Source organism: Cervus canadensis, chromosome 5 (assembly GCF_019320065.1).
Source record: "Cervus canadensis isolate Bull #8, Minnesota chromosome 5, ASM1932006v1, whole genome shotgun sequence".
NCBI lineage: Eukaryota > Metazoa > Chordata > Mammalia > Artiodactyla > Cervidae > Cervus > Cervus canadensis.
Genome location: NC_057390.1, coordinates 24,403,685 through 24,421,007, shown reverse-complemented (window position 1 = coordinate 24,421,007; position 17,323 = coordinate 24,403,685). Strand labels below are relative to the sequence as shown.

The following is a 17,323-nucleotide window of genomic DNA, read 5'->3' as shown; positions in this document are numbered from 1 at the left end:
AAATGGTTTCCTCCAGTGACCCCCTGCAGTTAGTCCGGGAGCAAGAGTACAACAAATGGAAACCTCTTGACTATAAAAACCCAGTCCTGGCAATGGATCTTAAGGCTGGTACCCCTTGAAAGACAGGGCACATGACACTCTACAGGTGAGCTTCCAGAAAGAGGGAGACACTTGAATCAGGATTAAGTCTTAATAAAAAGACACCAAGAACCAGGGCATTAGGGATTTCACAGAAACAGGGCTGCTGGCTTGCACTTTGAGGGTCCCTCTGCTTCCACAGAGCCCGCTCTGCCCCATCCAGCCTTGCTGAGCCCTCTTCTCTTGGGACTTCTGCAAGGACTGGCAGGGCCTTGCCCCCTCTACAACCTTTTCTAGTGTCCTGTAACATCGCGCATAGATGTCTTGCTTCTCTAGTGAACCTCTTGAAAGGAAGGAATTCAGTCTCTTTTTTTTTTACATCTCTCTCAAGTCTTAGCAAACAAGGGTTGCAAACAGGCATACTTCAAAAACACAGGCTGGAGGCGTTCCAGGGAGCCTACAATGATGGCCCCAGTACAGCCACTGAGGCAGAGTCTACACCGCAGTCAAAAAGGTTTGAACCAGTAAAATAGTCAACAGAGAGTAATTTCTACCAAGCTGCTTTCACACTCAGGGGCCTGGGAAACACTGAAGGATGCTGGGCATTCGGATCAGGCTCCTGATGCCTTTTAGGTCAACTCAGACATGTTGGTTTCCAACTCTCAGAGCTGAGGAGGGTGGGATGTAGACAAGGGCACTGGACTTCATCTGTGTCACCTGCAGCTCCTGCACCCACCTCACTGGCACGGAAGCCTTCCTGTCAACCCCCTGGATGGAGTGCAGCACATCACCATGGGAGCGGCCCCGCGCGTGTCCCCGCCACCTGGCTCTAGCACAGCAGTGCGAAGGGGATTGATGGAGAGAGGTCTGCCTGGGGCTTCTCCCACCTCCAGGCCTAGGGGACACAGGGTCAAAGCCACCCCTGGCGCAGCTCAGCCTCATGAAACCGCCATGTCCTCAGACTGTGGCTTATGAGAGAAGAAAGTGCCAAACTTGGGGAAAGGCCTCCGAGCACCTCCGTGTAGCTGGGGTGGGGATGTCAGACTAATGGGCCTGGCCCCAGAGCCAAACAGGGGAGGAAGCACCTAGGGCTGGGGGCTGGGGGGCCTGCCCCTGCACCCGGCCTTACAGCTGAGCCACTGTCCCAGCAAAGGGCAGCATAAAACCAGGCAGAATTTCCAGAAGTTTATTGGAAACAGGATACAAATTGATCAGTGGATGACATCTACTTACAGACAGACCACTCTGTAATAGCACACGCTGAATGAATTATCCTGGGGAAACACTCATGACCATTGATGCGTGGTCTGGGTGGGTGTTCTCCAGCAGAGAAACCAGACTGGGGGAAGAGGAATGGGCCGGGATGGACAGAACACTGGGACACAGCCTCCCTGAGGGGACAGGCGAGGTGGGTCTGCTAAATGAGTAAATTCCCCCAAAGGAGAACTGGGATAACTGTTATGAATAAAACCCCTCCCCCACCTCCCCAAAGCACTTTCCTCCCAAGCAGAGTCAAAGAGAACCTACAGAAACCCACCAGGGCAGCTACCTCCACCTCCACACACCGGGGTCTTGGGACAGCATGGGGAATCCACAGTGGGCTTGGACGTGACAGAGAGCGGACCAAGGCCACACATGTCCTGGGACTGCTTGCCCTCTGACCCACCACTTGCCTTCCGCTGCTCTGCTCTAAGAGCTGGGGAACTGACTGCAGGTGGCCTGTCCCAAGCTCCCAGGTCAGCTGGCTTCCAGCTGCATTTAGCTAACGCAGAAATCTGGAGGGCATGGGGGAGAAGCCAGGCTAATTCTGCTCCCTCTTTGCCTGGGGCGGGGCGTGGGGGGTATGTTTCTGGCAGGGCCCAGGTCTCTTCATGGCTTCAGCTCCCACCACGTAGGCCCTCTGCAGACCCAGGCCCCACCTAGTGGCCTGACCCTGAGGATCTGGTCCCACCAGCTCTGTGGGTCCCCGTTTCTGGTTACCCCTCAGTAGTGTCTCAGGCCTTCTTCTTTCTCATTTAAACAATTTCCTGGATTAAAACCCCTCTGTTTTAAATAGACTTCTCTGGTTTTCTTGGTTGGATGCTGACTGATAGAACCCAGGCTGTGGACAAGGTAGAATCACGAAAGGCAAGCTAGAAAGCAGTTGTGTCCTCTCCTGCTCCACTGCGGGGTGGGCGGGGGTGACGGGGGAAGGGAGGCCGACTCTCGGGCCTCAGTGTCCTTCTCTGAGGGTGCACGGCAGCCCTGGGCACGTCTGCTGGGAAACCTGCAGCTGGGCGTTGCGTGTCACCCACACGCTCGCTGCTCACAGTGCTGACGTGCCACTGACACCCACAGCAGTGACACTGTGGCCCCAACAAAGGGGCTGGCCAGGAAAGCCTCTCGGCACCAACTGCTCCCTCGGCAGTGACAGATACTAGAGGCTCCTTGGTGTCCATCCTCCAGTCCCCGAAGGTTCAGTGCTGGGGGGCTTTCCCGAGATGAAGTGGGAGCCTGAGATCTTAGCCAGGAACCCTCCCGTAGAAGGGCAGGGCTGCGGAACCCGGAGTTTTCACCACACAGCGATGGGAGAGCTGTTGGGGTGCACTTGTCCCACATTTAAGCATGAACTGGAGCTGGCCTGGGCCTCCCTGTTCTTCCTGCAGCCCCGGCCTGGCCCCAGTCTCCAAAGCTCCTCGCCTGGGGAAGGAGGGTCTCTCCCCAGCAAGCTAGCAGCAAAGTCACGGCGGCTAATGGCTCCTTTAACCACGAGTCATGGTCCCATATGGGTCAGGAGAGGACAGGGACAAGGTGAAGGAACCATTCCACGTTCTGTATCTATCGCAGCAAATCCAGGGCAGGTCATGGGGACACAGCTTGGTTGCGTCTCTTTCTTTAGAGGACGTGGCACGTGGCTGGTGATGCAAGAACCGGCTGCCTTCTCTCCCCCTGGGGCTTTACAGAAGGAGCTTCTCTGTGAGACCCTGAGGGCAATGTCTGCCACCCCACCCGGCTCACTGAGCATCCGACACAGGCCCACCCGTGGGGCCCCAAGCCAAAACCTGGAACAGCTCCAAGAGTTGGCAGTGGTGAGAATGTCCCCGGGGTCATCCCTCAAAAACTAAGATGAGAGCCAACCCCTCCTGGGGCGAGAAGCCACAGTGCCTGCGAGACTGGAAAAGGAAAAGGCAGCGCGTGCTTCGAGCATCACCCTCAGTCATCACGCATCACGTCCTCTGCTGAGCTGAGCCCAGCCTGCGATGACCAGACATCTGGAGCGTCATGGTCATTTTAGGGAAACCTCACTCTGCCTGGGTGGCGGAGGGGGAGGCATTCAGCTCATTTGGAGACACTTTGTCCTGCAGGCAGCTGGCCGTTCGAGGCACCTGCTGTCAGCCACCCAGTTTGTCTCTGGCCGCACGCTCCAGGGGCCGCAGGGAGGCCACACTCCCATTGTCTTTCATGCTGCTGTGACCCTGTGCCCTGCAGCCTGTCCCTGCAAACAAAGGCAGGGAAGCAGCAGACTCACATCTGCTCGGGGAGCAAATGGGGCATTAAGTTTTTCCTGTCCCCGCAGCTGTGTACACAGAGGGCAGAGCGGCCCCCCTGTGACACCGGCAGGGCCTGTACCAGGGCAGACAGCAGAAACAGGGTCACAGACAGGTCTCCGGGGGTCTAGGCACAGGTGCTCACAGAAATGGCCGGGTTGCCAGGGTGGTGGAGGCAGGGCTTCCACACAGACTCACCTGCAGACACAGCTCTCTTACTTCACCTTACAGGCCACACAGACTCCACCTGCTTAAAATTAACCTGGATGAATGAGAGGCCTAGAAGGACCAACCTGGCTGCAGCGGCTGGTTTGGCTGTGAAGGAACAGGGCAGGACATGACGGCTGGTCACCGTGATACACACGCTCAGCTCACGTTAATACCTGCTCTCGCTGGACTGCCTGGGACTAAGCAGAACCAAGAGAATGCCAGCCTCTTTCCAACAACAAAGCACGGATGAGATAGAGAGTCCACAGGCTTCCCAAAGACGATTTGCTTATCTTTTGTCAGAACCACAGGTAATTCTGTACCTGGGAGGGATGAAGGTAGGGGGACAAATACAGGATGCAGGGGGTGAAGGACAAAATTTCCCCACTAAAAAAATGGGGAATGAAGCCTACTGAGAAAAAGCCGAGGGACAGTGACAGCTGGGATTGGGGGAACATCCTGAACTACATCAACAATGGCACATTTCTTAAGAAAAATCCATTTAGAAACATGCCGTATCCCTCGAGTCCACACTGACACAGCCGACGACAGAGAGAAGCTGGCACATGCAGGGCGGCAGCGGCTCTGAGCCTGCAGCAGCCCCACTGCCCCGGAGCCGCGGTGCCCGGGGTTCAGAGTGCCGGAGAAGGAGGTCTCGGAGTAGCTCCCCCAGCCCCTCAATTCCCCAGGCAGGTCCCGCTCTGGGGCAGCGAGGCCTCTAGAGGAAAGCAAGGGGACACTGATTCACAAGAGGAGACGCAGCTGTGGGGACGTGTGCTCCTACAGTCTCTTCCCCGGCCTGGTCAAGGCTCCGTGGGGTGCACGCGGAGGTCTCCCCCGGGATACGCTGGGAATGGGGCCGCCTCCTTCCTGGGCATGGCTATGGACATCAGCAGGACAGTGTAGCAAGTCTTGGATTATAGGGTTAAACAGCAATAGCTCAGTCTGACACGCAGCATGTGAGTTCTGGAGAAGGAAAGAAACAGGGTCGAAGTTAGACAGGTGCTGATGGCAGAGGCGAGGGGAGAGGAAGGATGGATCAGACCTCCCACCACCATCATCACAGCCTTCAAGGAAAGGAGGCTGGGCATTGACTCAAATAAAGCTCTCAATGTCGTTGAAGGGTGGACCAAAGGAAAGTTTAATTGAGGCCATGAAAATCTGTGAGTGACACTGAGGTATCTTGACAGCTGGAGTCTGGAAGGGCAGGTGCAGTGGTCACCAGCCAGGCAGGCAAGTGCTGACACGCATCCTGGAGCAACATCGTGGAGCCTCTCTGGCCGGACGCTAGGGAAGGGGGAACGCAACAGGCCTCCAGGGGGCATGCCCTGATCTGAGGTGACCATAATTAATCATACGATGTAGGCACTCGGAAGCTAGGGACATATTTTTCCGTAGGAGGGGAGTGACCCCAAACACCCACTGTGTCACAATGTCCCTCCTTCCCAATGCCCCCACTTCCCCCTCAAAACTTCAACTCTCCCGTTCCAGAGCTGCACATCTAGAGACTCTCAAGAGAAACAAGGGAATGAGAAGCGGAAGTGCCGGCCAACCACACTGTCACCATCTGGTGTCACACAGTAGCTTGTGAAAACTTTTGCCTGTTTACTAGGTAAGTGGCTAGGAGGGAACTGGGGGGGGTGTCTGCTGAGACAGGATCAGGGGCTCGGGCCAAGGCAGGGCCTGGATACTCTCTCCCGTCACACGCTCTGCAACCGGGAGAGGACACGGGGCTAGGGGACAGGGACGCTCACCTTCACAGCCTCCCGCCATCCTGAGGAAGGTCTGCAGGATAGAGCAGAGCTGCGCCTTCACTTCATGAGCCTTTCTAGAATAGGGGAGATATATGCACACAGCCTGGTATTTGAGAGGGCTCAGCAAGTATGTGTCCAATTAAAAACCCAGCCAGTTCAGTTCAGGACTGGGCTAACCTGCTTTGTTCCATAGGTTATGGAACAAGCTTTCACCAGAAACTTGTGAGGGTAAGCAAGGTTTAGGCACTTGCTCAAGGCCGCATGGCGAGGAAGTTGAGGAGTCAGGATTTTAACTCAGATCTTCTTAATTCAGGTAGAGTTCTTCCTGCTACTCTAAGCTGCCCCATTCTCCATCCATCCCAGTGAGAGCACACTGCTCTCTGCAGTGTCTAAATTATGGGTTATGTGTGTGTCAGCATCTCCAGTATTTCTCAGAAGCCTCTCCTCTTGTGTGTGTGTGGGGAGAGGTGGGGGGGGACCACGCTGCCATTTGTTTATCCACCCACCTATGGAATTAAGCCATCTGCCCGAAGAGTCACTTGTAAATAGTTCCCAAAGTATCTGGCCTACCATGGTAAACTGTGCTTTCTTCTATTTGAGCTAAGCTTACCTGCTCCAGGTTTGAGAGCAACCCTCTCCTCCCACCAGCTCAGTATCTGGCATCCAGGTTCACACCTGCCTTCTCCACACTGGCCATTGTTTTAAGCTGAGATATGTCACCTCTTGCATTCTGGGCTGAAGCATCCCAGTGCTTACCACCTGCGCTTGTAACACCAACATGTCTCCCTGCTCAAAGCTTCCTCAGCCCCGCTGCATTTCCTCGTAGCAGGGAACCAGAGCCCCGTGAAGGGTCCCAGATACACAGGGTCCCAGAAAGAGATCTATGCCCATTCTCAGGTCTCCTTCCTAGATGATGTAGCCCAGATCATTTCTGTTTACACTTTATAAATAAATTCTCATATGCATCAATCTACATTTGCTATTTTTGTCTATACTAACTCCAATTCATAAGCACTTATTATTATTATTTTTACAAAATTTTCCCTTTTGCTTTGACTTTTCATAAGTACTTAAAGGGCTTCCCTGGTGACTCAAATGGTAAAGAATCTACCTGCAAAGTAGGAGATCCAGGTTCGATCCCTTGGTCGGGAAGATCTGCTGGAGAAGGGAATGGCAACCACTCCAGTATTCTTGCCTGGTAAATTCCATGGACAGAAGAACCTAGTGGACTACAGTCCACAGGGTCTCAAAGAGTTAGACACAACTGAGCAATTAACACACACACACACACACACACACACACACACACACGTACTTAAAGTCCCTGGACTTGGAGGTTCTTTACTCTAACCAACTGCTGCGCTAGAAACAATTTTTTTTTAAGGTTTCCAGCTACCAGTATCTGAGTTAATTTCTTCCCCTTCTGAAACCCAGAGGAGAAACCACCATCAGGATTCTAGAGTCTGGAAAACAGATAAACAAGCGATAACAGCCCATGCATTCAAGAAAGCCAAACCTGAAGCTGGCAGTGTGAAAAGCTGTCCAGTGTGCACAAAACAGCTCAGGAATGGATACCAGACACCTCGAGGGGGGCGGGGGAGGGGAGACTGCAGCAGAGATCAGTTGAAAGCTGTCTGAGGTTGCTGGACTCCTAAAAGCTCTCCTGACTCCACACCCCTCGGCAGCTGCCCACCTCCCACAAGTCTGGACAGTTATTCTCTAAAGAGGACCAAATAGGGGGCTGCGGGCCTAGGGAACACAAGGCACCAAGCAGGGCTGCCAGTGCCCAGACTGAGGGATCCCGTGAGCGCATATCCACTGAATGATAAGACCTCCAGCCTTCTTCCCCTTGAGCTCCCAGAAAGCAGGTAGCCAAAACTTCATCCTCTGAAAAAGAGACTATGCTGTGGTCTGAATGTTTGTGTCCCCACAAAATCCATATGTTGAAGTCCTAATGCCCAATGTGACGGCATTAGAATTCAGAACCTTTGGGAAGGACTTAGGTCATGAGGGCCCAACCCTTATGAATGGGACTGCTGTGCCGTGCTCAGTAATGTCCGACTCTTTGCAGCCCCATGGACTGGAGCCTGCCAGGCTCCTCTGCTCATGGAACTTTCCAGGCAAGGATGCTGTAATAGGGGGACTTCCCTGGCAGTCCAGTGGTTAAGACTTTGCCTTCCAATTCAGGGGGTGCAGGTTCGATCTCTGGTTAGGGAGCCAAGATCCCACATGCCTTGCAGCCAAAAAAACAAACAGAAGCAATATTGTAACAAATTCAATAAAGACTTAAAAAAAAAAAGAATACTGTTATAGGGTGCCATTTCCTACTCAAGGGGATCTTCCCCACCCGGGGATAAAACCCCTGTCTGTGTCTCCTGCATTGGCAGATGAATTCTTTGCCACTAGCACCTCCTGGGAAGCTCATGAGTGGGATTAATGTTCTTATAAAAGAGACCCCACATGCTCCCTAGCTCCTTTCATCATGTGATGACACAGCAAGAAGACAGCAGTCTGCAACCCAGAACAGGCCCTTCATCAGAAGCCAGTTATGCTGGCACCCTGGTCATGGGCTTCCCTGCCTTTAGAACTGTAACAAATTTCTGTTGTTTACAGTAACCATCTGTAGTATTTTGTTACAGGAGCCTGAATGGTATAAGATAGGTGGAAAGCATCTTCTCTGGGAAATCTGCCCAGCCCACAGAAAAGACCTGAGGATACCGACCCTCGGGCCACTCAACAAACAGCCTGGTCTGATCAGCTTTCTGCGAAGTGCACTGCAGGCTGAGGCACAGAGCTCTCATCTGACTTTAGTTTCTTACTCTTAAACACTATTACACAACCAAAGGTCACCAGGAGGAAACCCCTAACACAACCGTTAGAGACCAAAACAGAGAAAAATGCAAATTGGAAGAATGGATTATTCATGGAGAAGAAAACTCAAGAAACAGAAACTACTATCATTAATATCCTCAGACAGGTAAGGAAAGATACAGTGTCCACAAAACACAAACAGTATATTATTTCAAAATAAACTAAGAGAACCAACAGAGTTGGCAGGGAGGCTGGAGAAGGACTGAAGAGTTCTGTGTCCTATTGCTGTTGTTCAGTCATTCAGTTGTGTCCAGGGCTTTGCGACCCCTTAGACTACAACACGCCAGGCTTCCCTTTCCTTCACCATCTCCCAGAGCTTGCTCAAATTCATGTCCATTGAATCAGTGATGCCATCCAACCATCTCATCCTCTGTTGTCCCCTTCTCCTCCTGCCCTCAATCTTTCCCCACATCAGAGTCTTTTCCAGTGAGTCGGTTCTTCATATCAAAGCAGTGTGCGTCAAAGTAGTGGAGCTTCAGCTTCAGCATCAGTCCTTTCAATGAATATTCAAGGTTGATTTCCTTTAGGATTGACTGGTTTGATCTCCTTGCTGTCTAAAAGACTCTCAAGAGTCATCTCCAGCACCACAGCTCAAAAGCTCAATTCTTCTGCTTCCTATAATGGTGGGCTAATTTAGCTTGGGTTAACCCTCCAGCCAAAAACAGTGATAAATTCTATATAAAATATAAAAGCAAGTGTTTGAAGATAGTGGAGAGCAACCAAAATCAAGCATAAACTGGAAGAGAGATGACTTGAAAAAAGGCGAGACTAGGTGAGATTCTCTGTTAACAGTACCCCTGTGAGCAGTTCCATGCAGTACAAGAGGGATTTGGTTCCAGCAGAAAGCTGCAGTCTGACTGAGCTGAGGAATGCGGGACATCGCAGAGCTCAAGGCTGCCAATACAGCTGGAAATTGAGGGAAGAGGTCCTAAAAGGAAGGACACAGGTAAGGGGGAGTCCCCAGATTAACATACACACTCCCCTCAAATCACTGGCCGATCTCAGAACTACTCACACACAAAATGAGACTCCAAGAAGCCCACGGGAAAACATCAGCTAAAAGGTTTAAAAAGGCTAAGCAACAACCTCAGCAGCTGTCCAGTGCTGGGAAGACAGAGTTCGGAATTCAAATTCTACCAAGTTAGAAGGATGGGGCAAACAACTTGGTCTTTCCACTGAAATCTCATGGAACTAGGAGCAAAACTGAAATAGACAAGCCCTCATAAAGCCAGGTGATGCTAGTGGTAAAGAACCCTCCTACCGATGCAGGAGACTTAAGAGGTGATCATCAAATTTAATTCTTGTTAGAACATATCTTAATACTCTACAGAAAAAAAAAAAACAAACTTTACTGAGGAAAATAACAGAATCTTGAGTCTCCACAACTTATCATCCACACTGACCAGTATTCATTAAAAACTGTTAGACCTGGGAAACAGGAAAATGCAACCCATAATCAAAAGAAAAAAAGAGTCAGTATAAGATAATTAATGGATGATTCAGATGTTAGAATTAGCAGATATGGACTTAAAATATTTACTATAAGTATGTTTTAAAAATACATTGGAAAAGATGGATGTGTGGGGGACAATATGGTATATTTTAGGAGAAATATCAAAGACCTAAATGGGAATTCTAAAACTGAAAAATACAAAATATGAAATGAATAATTCATTGGATGGATTAACAGAAGATTCAGTACTGCTGAAAAAACAATCAGTGAACTTGTAGATCTCCAAACACTATTCAAACTGACAAATAAAGAGTAAATATTGCATGACTCCATTTAATAAAATTCTAGAAAATGTAACCTAATCTATGGTATTAAAAAGCAGATCAGCAGCTGCCTGGGATGACGTGGGGGTGATGGGGAGGACAAGAGGGCCAATTATAAAGGAGTGCAAGAAAATTTTTGAGGGTGACAGGCAAGTTTATTATCTTGATTATGGTGATGGTTCCTGGTGTGTGTGTGTGTATATGTTAAACTTATCAAGTTGAATATTTTAAATATGTATAATTTACTGAATGTCCATTATGCCTCAGTAAAGCTGTTTTTAAATTAAATGATAATGGAAAATAGCTTTATAGGGTATTTAAAATCTGTGCTAGAACAACCTGTGCTGACTTTAGAGATGCGATAAGAATCATTATCTTCTGAGTTTTAAATTCATTTAAACTAAAAACAAGAGAAAAAGAAAACTGGTACATTCATTTTAATATCAGACAAAATAGAGGAATATTAACAGAAGTAAAAAGGATCATTTCCTAGTGATAAAAAGGTCAAAAAGACATACAAAAGTCCAACGACATATATAACCAATAACAGAATTTCAAAACTACATAAAGTAAAAATTGGCAACTTTTAGGGAGAAATTAGACAAGCCTGGTTGGAATGTAAAGTAGGGTAAAGTAGTACTCTGCAGAAAGTAGAGTAAAAAGACACAGGGGAAGAAAACTGGAGGAAAACAAGAAAATCAGAAGCCAATGTAGGAGGTCCAGTATCCAGTATCTTGATCCTTTCTTCTGCTGTCTGGTCCCAGATACCTTAAATGTAACCGCCCTGTTTCCCCAGGACTCACTCATGGCCCCCAAAGGGCCTGTAGGCACTCACTGAAGCTGCAGTCGGACAATCGTGGGAAGGGTCTCTGCACACATCTTCTTAGGGAGGCTCATCTAACAAAGCTGCCTCCAAGCTTGTTCCTCAGTTTTACATTAATGACTTTTCATATTCATGTATGTGTAAATAGTTGCTGACAAAAATAAATATTTGGTTGAGGGAAGAAAATGCTATACATTATAACTCAGATGTTTTCTGAGCTTAAAGAGTGCTCAGTCATCTGGAAGGGAAAACAAGAAACACTGAAGGAAAATAATGAGCAAGGCTGGGACGCTTAACAAGAACCCAGTGGGAGTCTCAATCAAGGAGGCTGTGACTAATCTTCTGGAGTCCTTGCTCTGGGGGCTCTGCAGATTCAAAAGACTTCTCACTTCTTCACCGGGATCTGAAGAGACTGGGCAGGGGGATGCCTAGATCGGCTGGCTTCTAGAGTTGGTCTTCACTTTCCTGGGGCATCAAGATCTAATGCTGACGTCCCGCTGGCTTTCAAAGCCAGCATCAAGGAGCCGTGGACTGCTCCTCAGGTGAATGAGTCCACTCTCTGCTGAGGAAGATTCGCTTCTCAGGGACGCAGCTCCCTCCCTCTGCTGACTTCTTCCCTCTCCTTTCCCAAGCATCTACCATTACCCCTCAAAATCGGGACTCAGATTTCCAGTCAGAGGTTGACTTCCTTTCTCAAAGGTTCCCCCTCTACGTCACTGAGGATGGGAGCTCACAGGGATAGGCTGGTTACAAAGGTTTCCTTGCATGACCCCTGAAGGTAAACAGACTTACTGAGGGAGCCAGAGCTGGTTCTCACAGCCATCGGCCTCTGAGTAACTACCAAGGACTTGGGTCACTCTTCTAAAATCTCCATATTGCAGGTGGTGGTTTAGTTGCTAAGTCGTGTCTGATTCTTGTGACCCCATAGGCTGTAGCCTGCCAAGCTCCTCTGTCCATGAGATTCTCCAGGCAAGAATACTGCAGTGGGTTGCCATTTCCTTCTCCAGGGGGTCTTCCCAACCCAGGAATCGAACCAGGGTCTCCTGCATTGCAGGCAGATTCCTTAGTGACTGAGCTACGAGCGAAGCCCTCCATATTGCTGAGAGTCTTAAACCTAGACACCTAGACCACTTATAGGCTCATGCACTAGCATTTTCCTCAGGGGCAGGATGCAGAGTATTCTCTGGGAGAAACTGTGATATTTACTAGTAAACTCAGCAATGGACCCTGAGGTGGCCAGCTTGCCATCTTTCCAGAATATGCCAAAACACCAAGGTACTGATTGCTCACACCTAAGGTACCAGGGCCAGTCTTCCTCCAGAACCCCCACTCCTATGGATTCAGAGTGTGAGAGAACATCCGCTACCCTCAGATAATGCTTTAACCCTCCTGAAACTCTCCAGATACATTAGATAATCTTTTATAACTGCTTCACGTTCAATAAACTCTGGGGCCATAATAATCCATTATAAAAACTGAAGAAAAAAAGAAACTCGAAGGTACTTTAATATATTTAATCAGGTTTTAACATTATAGCTTGAGAACAGGAGACCAGAGGTGAGTCCAGGAGCACTCAATGTTCTTCCAAAAAAAAAAAAAAATGTTTTAGGAGATTCAAAAAAAATCATAGTCTTTTGAAATGACAGAAAAATGTTTGACAGAAGGCAGCCCGGGCCTAAGCATGCCTAGGAGTGCCATCAGCTGCTCCTGGCAGTCTATTTTTATTGGGATTTGTGAAGACAGCAGATGCATTCCCAGAGCTCTCTCACTGGTACAATGGCCTCACCTCCACCCATTTCCCAGGGTGGGAAGCAAACAGTTGGAGCTCTTGAATCACTGATTTCAGAAATAAGTCACCCAAAGGACAGTCTTCACATACCAGATCATAGTATTATACTTAGAGGCATCCCCATCAGATACCCCCTTCATTGTATAAAGACACTGAGAAATTATATTAGTCAACGCAGAAAACAAAAAGAAAGATAACAATCTGCGGTATACTCACAAACCTCAGGGGAAATAAGCAGGAGGAGAGCAGATTAAAAAGAAGTTTATTGTACATCAGTTCATCAGTTTCCTTGGCTCACAGGCCCTGACTCTGTCCCACTGAAAGCTCGCGTCTCTTCTGAAACTGCTGCTTCGGTTTCCCTGACACAGGGTCCTGTTTCCGTAGCACCCCTGGACAAAAGCCATGCCATCTCAGAGGAAGGGTGAGAGCACCTCCAGCGGACGCTCCCTTGGTCTGCGTTACTACACAGCAGAAGCTGTTCTCAAAGATCCCCATGTGATAAAGATGGAGACACAGTAGGAAGGCCCGCTGTCCCTGTGCAGTGCAATGGAAGATCCGCTGATATACCAAAACACAAACATCTGACACTAGGTAGGGAGGTGATCCCGGGGCATCTCTTTAGGGGGTTAGGAAATACCTGTACAGTCCTTCTGGAGTCTTTTCCGACTCAGCCTTCACTCTGAAAAAGACTTCACTGTCTCAGGATGATGCTGTTCTATCCCCTTTGCTGTAGGGTCTCTAATCATAGGAACCTTCAGGAAGCTAAATGGGCCCTCTTTATAAACTTAATTTTATCTTGAATACTTTTCTAAATCACTTAAACAAGGGTAGTTTTTCTTTATAAATACTGGCCCTGTCTATGTGCAAATATACACTGGAACATATCCATTTACTTTTAAGCAAATCCAAGAGTCATTGTTTTGAGAATCATACCTTTAGGTAAGAAATGAAGTTATAAGGAAAGCATTGACATTATTCATATACAATTCACATATGACTATAAAAACTTTGGTAACTTAATAGTTTTCAAAATAAAACAATAATGGCTCTTCTTTAAAGGAGGAGATGAAATCTTAATAATGTTATGTGTGCGTGCTCAGTCATGTCCAACTCTTTTGCAGCCCCATGGTCTGTAGCCCACCAGGCTCCCCTGTCCAGGGGATTTCCCAGGCAAGATACTGGAGTGGGTTACTATTTCCTATTCCAGGGTGACACTTAATGAACACTCACTATGCGTCAGAGTCGATACTGGAAATATAATTGAAACATATCTCACCTTTAGGTGTTTGTGGTTTTTCTCTATTTCTTTTTTCTCCCCTCTCTCTGACACTAATATAGCTCCTATCCCCTAAGTTCCAGAAAAAGGAGGGAGTATCATACAGGCAGAGGAGCTATGCAGAGGCAAGAGATGGAGTTGACGGCTTTGCTTATGGTTCATAGTCTAAGCAAAGAAAAATGCCCTCTATGTTCCTCTCTTTGTTTACAAACACAAACCCAGCTTTGATACACAAAAAAACAGAAATGTCTCCCAGGTACGTGCTGTACCAAACACACAGATCAGGGATCCTTATTCACCAGTGGAAACAACCTTAGATTTGGAGTTTAAAATCTCATGTCTGCTAATTGCTAGCAGGGTGACTTTGGGCAAATCCCTTCACCTCTTTGAACTTGGGGTTTTTCATTATTAAAATGAGGGTTATAACATCTACCTCACAAAGTGTTTGGAAGATCAAGTGGTATAAAGTAGGTGAAAATTTTTAATCATTATAACAACTTGGTTAAGGCAAATGAAATCTATATTTGTATTACAGAAGAGAAGAAAAAAAATGGTTATGGAAACCAAATGATTTACCCAAAGTCACACAGGAAATTATCAGAGAAGTCAGCAATTCATCCCATCTCACTCCAAACAGTCAGATGTTCTTTTTTCCATGGCAGAGGCAAATCCCATTTCCCCTGCTGCCCTCCCTTTGGGGCTCCCAGACATGATAAGTAATGCCTCTTCTATCCCCACTGGTCTCAGGGCCTTGTGTTCTCACAGCCACTGGAGTTACCCAAGTCAGCCGAATGTGGGAGGCGTTTGGCTTGCTGGCAGTAAGACTGTCAACTCTAAGTCAGAAAAGGAGGCAGGATTTGGAAAGCACTCTGATGGCATGTGGCCACCACTGGAACTACAGTCTGACGACAAAGACCAAAATAAACGGACATTGATATGGATCTGGGTAGGTCTATACTGACTCCAAAATATGAGGCTTTTTATGTGTGCAGGTTGTGTTTTTACCCTTAGAATCTAAGTTCCCTTAGGACAGTCACAGAGGTCTGTGGGTGGCTGAGTACCATGGGTTAAAAAGATACAGAATGCTGACTCCCAGGCCCTAGTCACACCAGGGCCTTTAAAGGGCCAAGGCCAGGTGAAAGACAGTAACTTTCAGAAGATAAGAAGAAGCTGCCCAGTCTTTTTTTTTTTTTTTTTTAACATCAGGTAAAAAACTATCATGAGTTTGAGCAAGCTCCGGGAGCTGGTGACGGACAGGGAAGCCTGGTGTGTTGTAGTCCACAGGGTCGCAAAAGTTGGACACGACTCAGCGACTGAACTGAAAAAACCATCTACCAGCAGGAATTCAGAGGCTCTTTTCCCACCATGAAGAACCTCCAACTGAAGGTGGAGGCTGAGCAAAGGGAGCAAGAAGCAGAAGGAAGCAGCAGACAGCTGAGACCTGGCTGGATATTCCAGTACAATCAGGTTTCGCTTCCAGCTGGACGAGTTCTGTCCACCAACATCCTGTCTGGTGAGCTCATCTGTCTGACATGCTGATAATTACATAGCAGTGCTAATTGATTTTATTATTGAATCACACAGAGTAAGACTCTTCCATGAATTTGTGCGTATCAAATCCAGTGTATAATGGTATTAACTCTCCCATGAAAATTCACTATTAGCCTTAGATTTTTTTCTAGTATTTTGAGTTCACCTTGGAAACTCAGGTGAGTCAGTGTCTTATATACTAAGGAAGTAAGAAATAGACCCATTATCCCAAGGAAAAGGTCCACTGGGAATACAAAAATGGGGACATTTTCTAAAGTATGTGCTTCTGTGACCCTCTTGCCTCTCAGCTGCACATCCATCTACTTAAACTCAGCTTTGTGCTGCTGGGTGCAGTTGGGACTCTGCAAATGCTTTTCTCCTGTGCCATTCAGATCCCTGTTACACCAGTAGGTGATGTGGGGCGGGCTAGAGGGTACCTGCAAGGCTGGGCAAGAGACTTGCTTCTCCTAGTTCCTGTCAGCCGCAGTGGGTTTCAGTTCTCAGTTTCACTTCACACTCCCAGAAGCAGCCTCATCACACTTGCTGAGAGATGCCGGCACCGACAGAGCAGTGTTCTTTCCTCAAGGGTCTGAGTCCCAGCTCCTTGGGCTTCTAGCTGTGATGACCCCCATTTCTCCATGTTGTTCCCCCAGCTCTAGTGATGGCGGTTGTTTCTTCTCCCCACCCCACTGTCCAACAGTGTTCCCTGTTTACCCATTCTGTCCTTCAACATCTATCACATTGATTTCTCATATTAAATGAGCTGTTAAAATAACTTATGTAGTTTCTACTTTGCTAATGCAGCACATTTGAGAGCCACAACTTCATTTATAACAGTGGGTAAAAGAGCAGACTCTGAAATCAGTCACACCTGAATAGGAACCCCAGCCCATTTATGCAACTTTGGTAACTTTGGAAAATTTAATTCACCTCTCCAGGTCTCATTTTTCTCAATCACTTTTATTTATTCAACTAACATTTATTGATCACCTGCTAAGTTCCAGGCACTATGCCAGGCAGCAGAGATACCATGGTATGCAAAACAGTCAAGTCCCCTGACCTGGAACCTTCTGTCAACTGAATCAGATGAGATAATGGAGGTAAGGCACAGGTAATCAGCCTTCCTCTCTGCACCACGACAGGGAAGCAGAGACAAATGGGTCTTGAGAAAAGTGCAATGGCTACGGTTCCTCTGAAACTGAGACAAGTGTCTTTTCCTTAACAAGGTTGAAGGTCTTGAACAACATAAACCCGGGGATTCATCGGGCGCTCTTGTCTGTGCCTCCTGTTCAGAGCAGAGAATAAATGCCCTCACAACAGTATCCATCCGAAGGAAATGGGACAAATAACTCTAAACAGAGAGCACTACATAGTGGCACTTTATAGAAATTCCAAAGAGACAAGGTCCTGTGATACAAGGGAAGAACAAAAGGAGCTACAACGCAGGGGTAGGACTGCGGTCCCGAATGACCATCACCACGGGGTGTGAGTGGAGAAAGACACTAAAAAGCCACCCTTCCAACATCAGTCACAACAAGACTCTTTTTACCATACAGAATATATAACTATAAAATAAATAAGAACTTACTTTCTGCAGTAGGACTATATACCTAGACTGCCCAGGGAGGTGATAAGATGGAAAAGAAAGATTCTTGATTCCATTTAAGGTTGAATCTAAAGGTCCCATGCTGC

The 17,323-nt window shown here is 47.8% G+C and overlaps 1 protein-coding gene across 9 annotated transcripts in view; it reads right to left on the bottom strand.

Moving 5' to 3' along the window:
* The window catches only part of MTA3 (metastasis associated 1 family member 3), a 172,133-nt gene that overhangs the window by 16,672 nt on the left and 138,138 nt on the right, over window positions 1-17,323 (bottom strand). Inside the window, exons 17-18 of one of the 9 annotated variants that reach the window (XR_006269405.1) lie at window positions 5,567-5,640; window positions 4,706-4,778 (exon numbers count right to left, since the gene is read on the bottom strand). The exons of 4 other annotated variants lie outside the window; for them this stretch is intronic. Coding sequence is in view for 4 of the 5 variants with exons in the window: in XM_043468424.1 (XP_043324359.1) it covers window positions 9,223-9,365 (143 nt within the window). In the remaining variant the exon portion in view is untranslated. Of the gene's footprint in view, window positions 1-1,249; window positions 4,779-5,566; window positions 5,641-9,060; window positions 9,366-12,002; window positions 16,917-17,323 lie in introns of those variants that run through there. 4 more of the 9 variants (XM_043468429.1, XM_043468431.1, XM_043468424.1 and 1 more) reach the window with 4 other exon arrangements.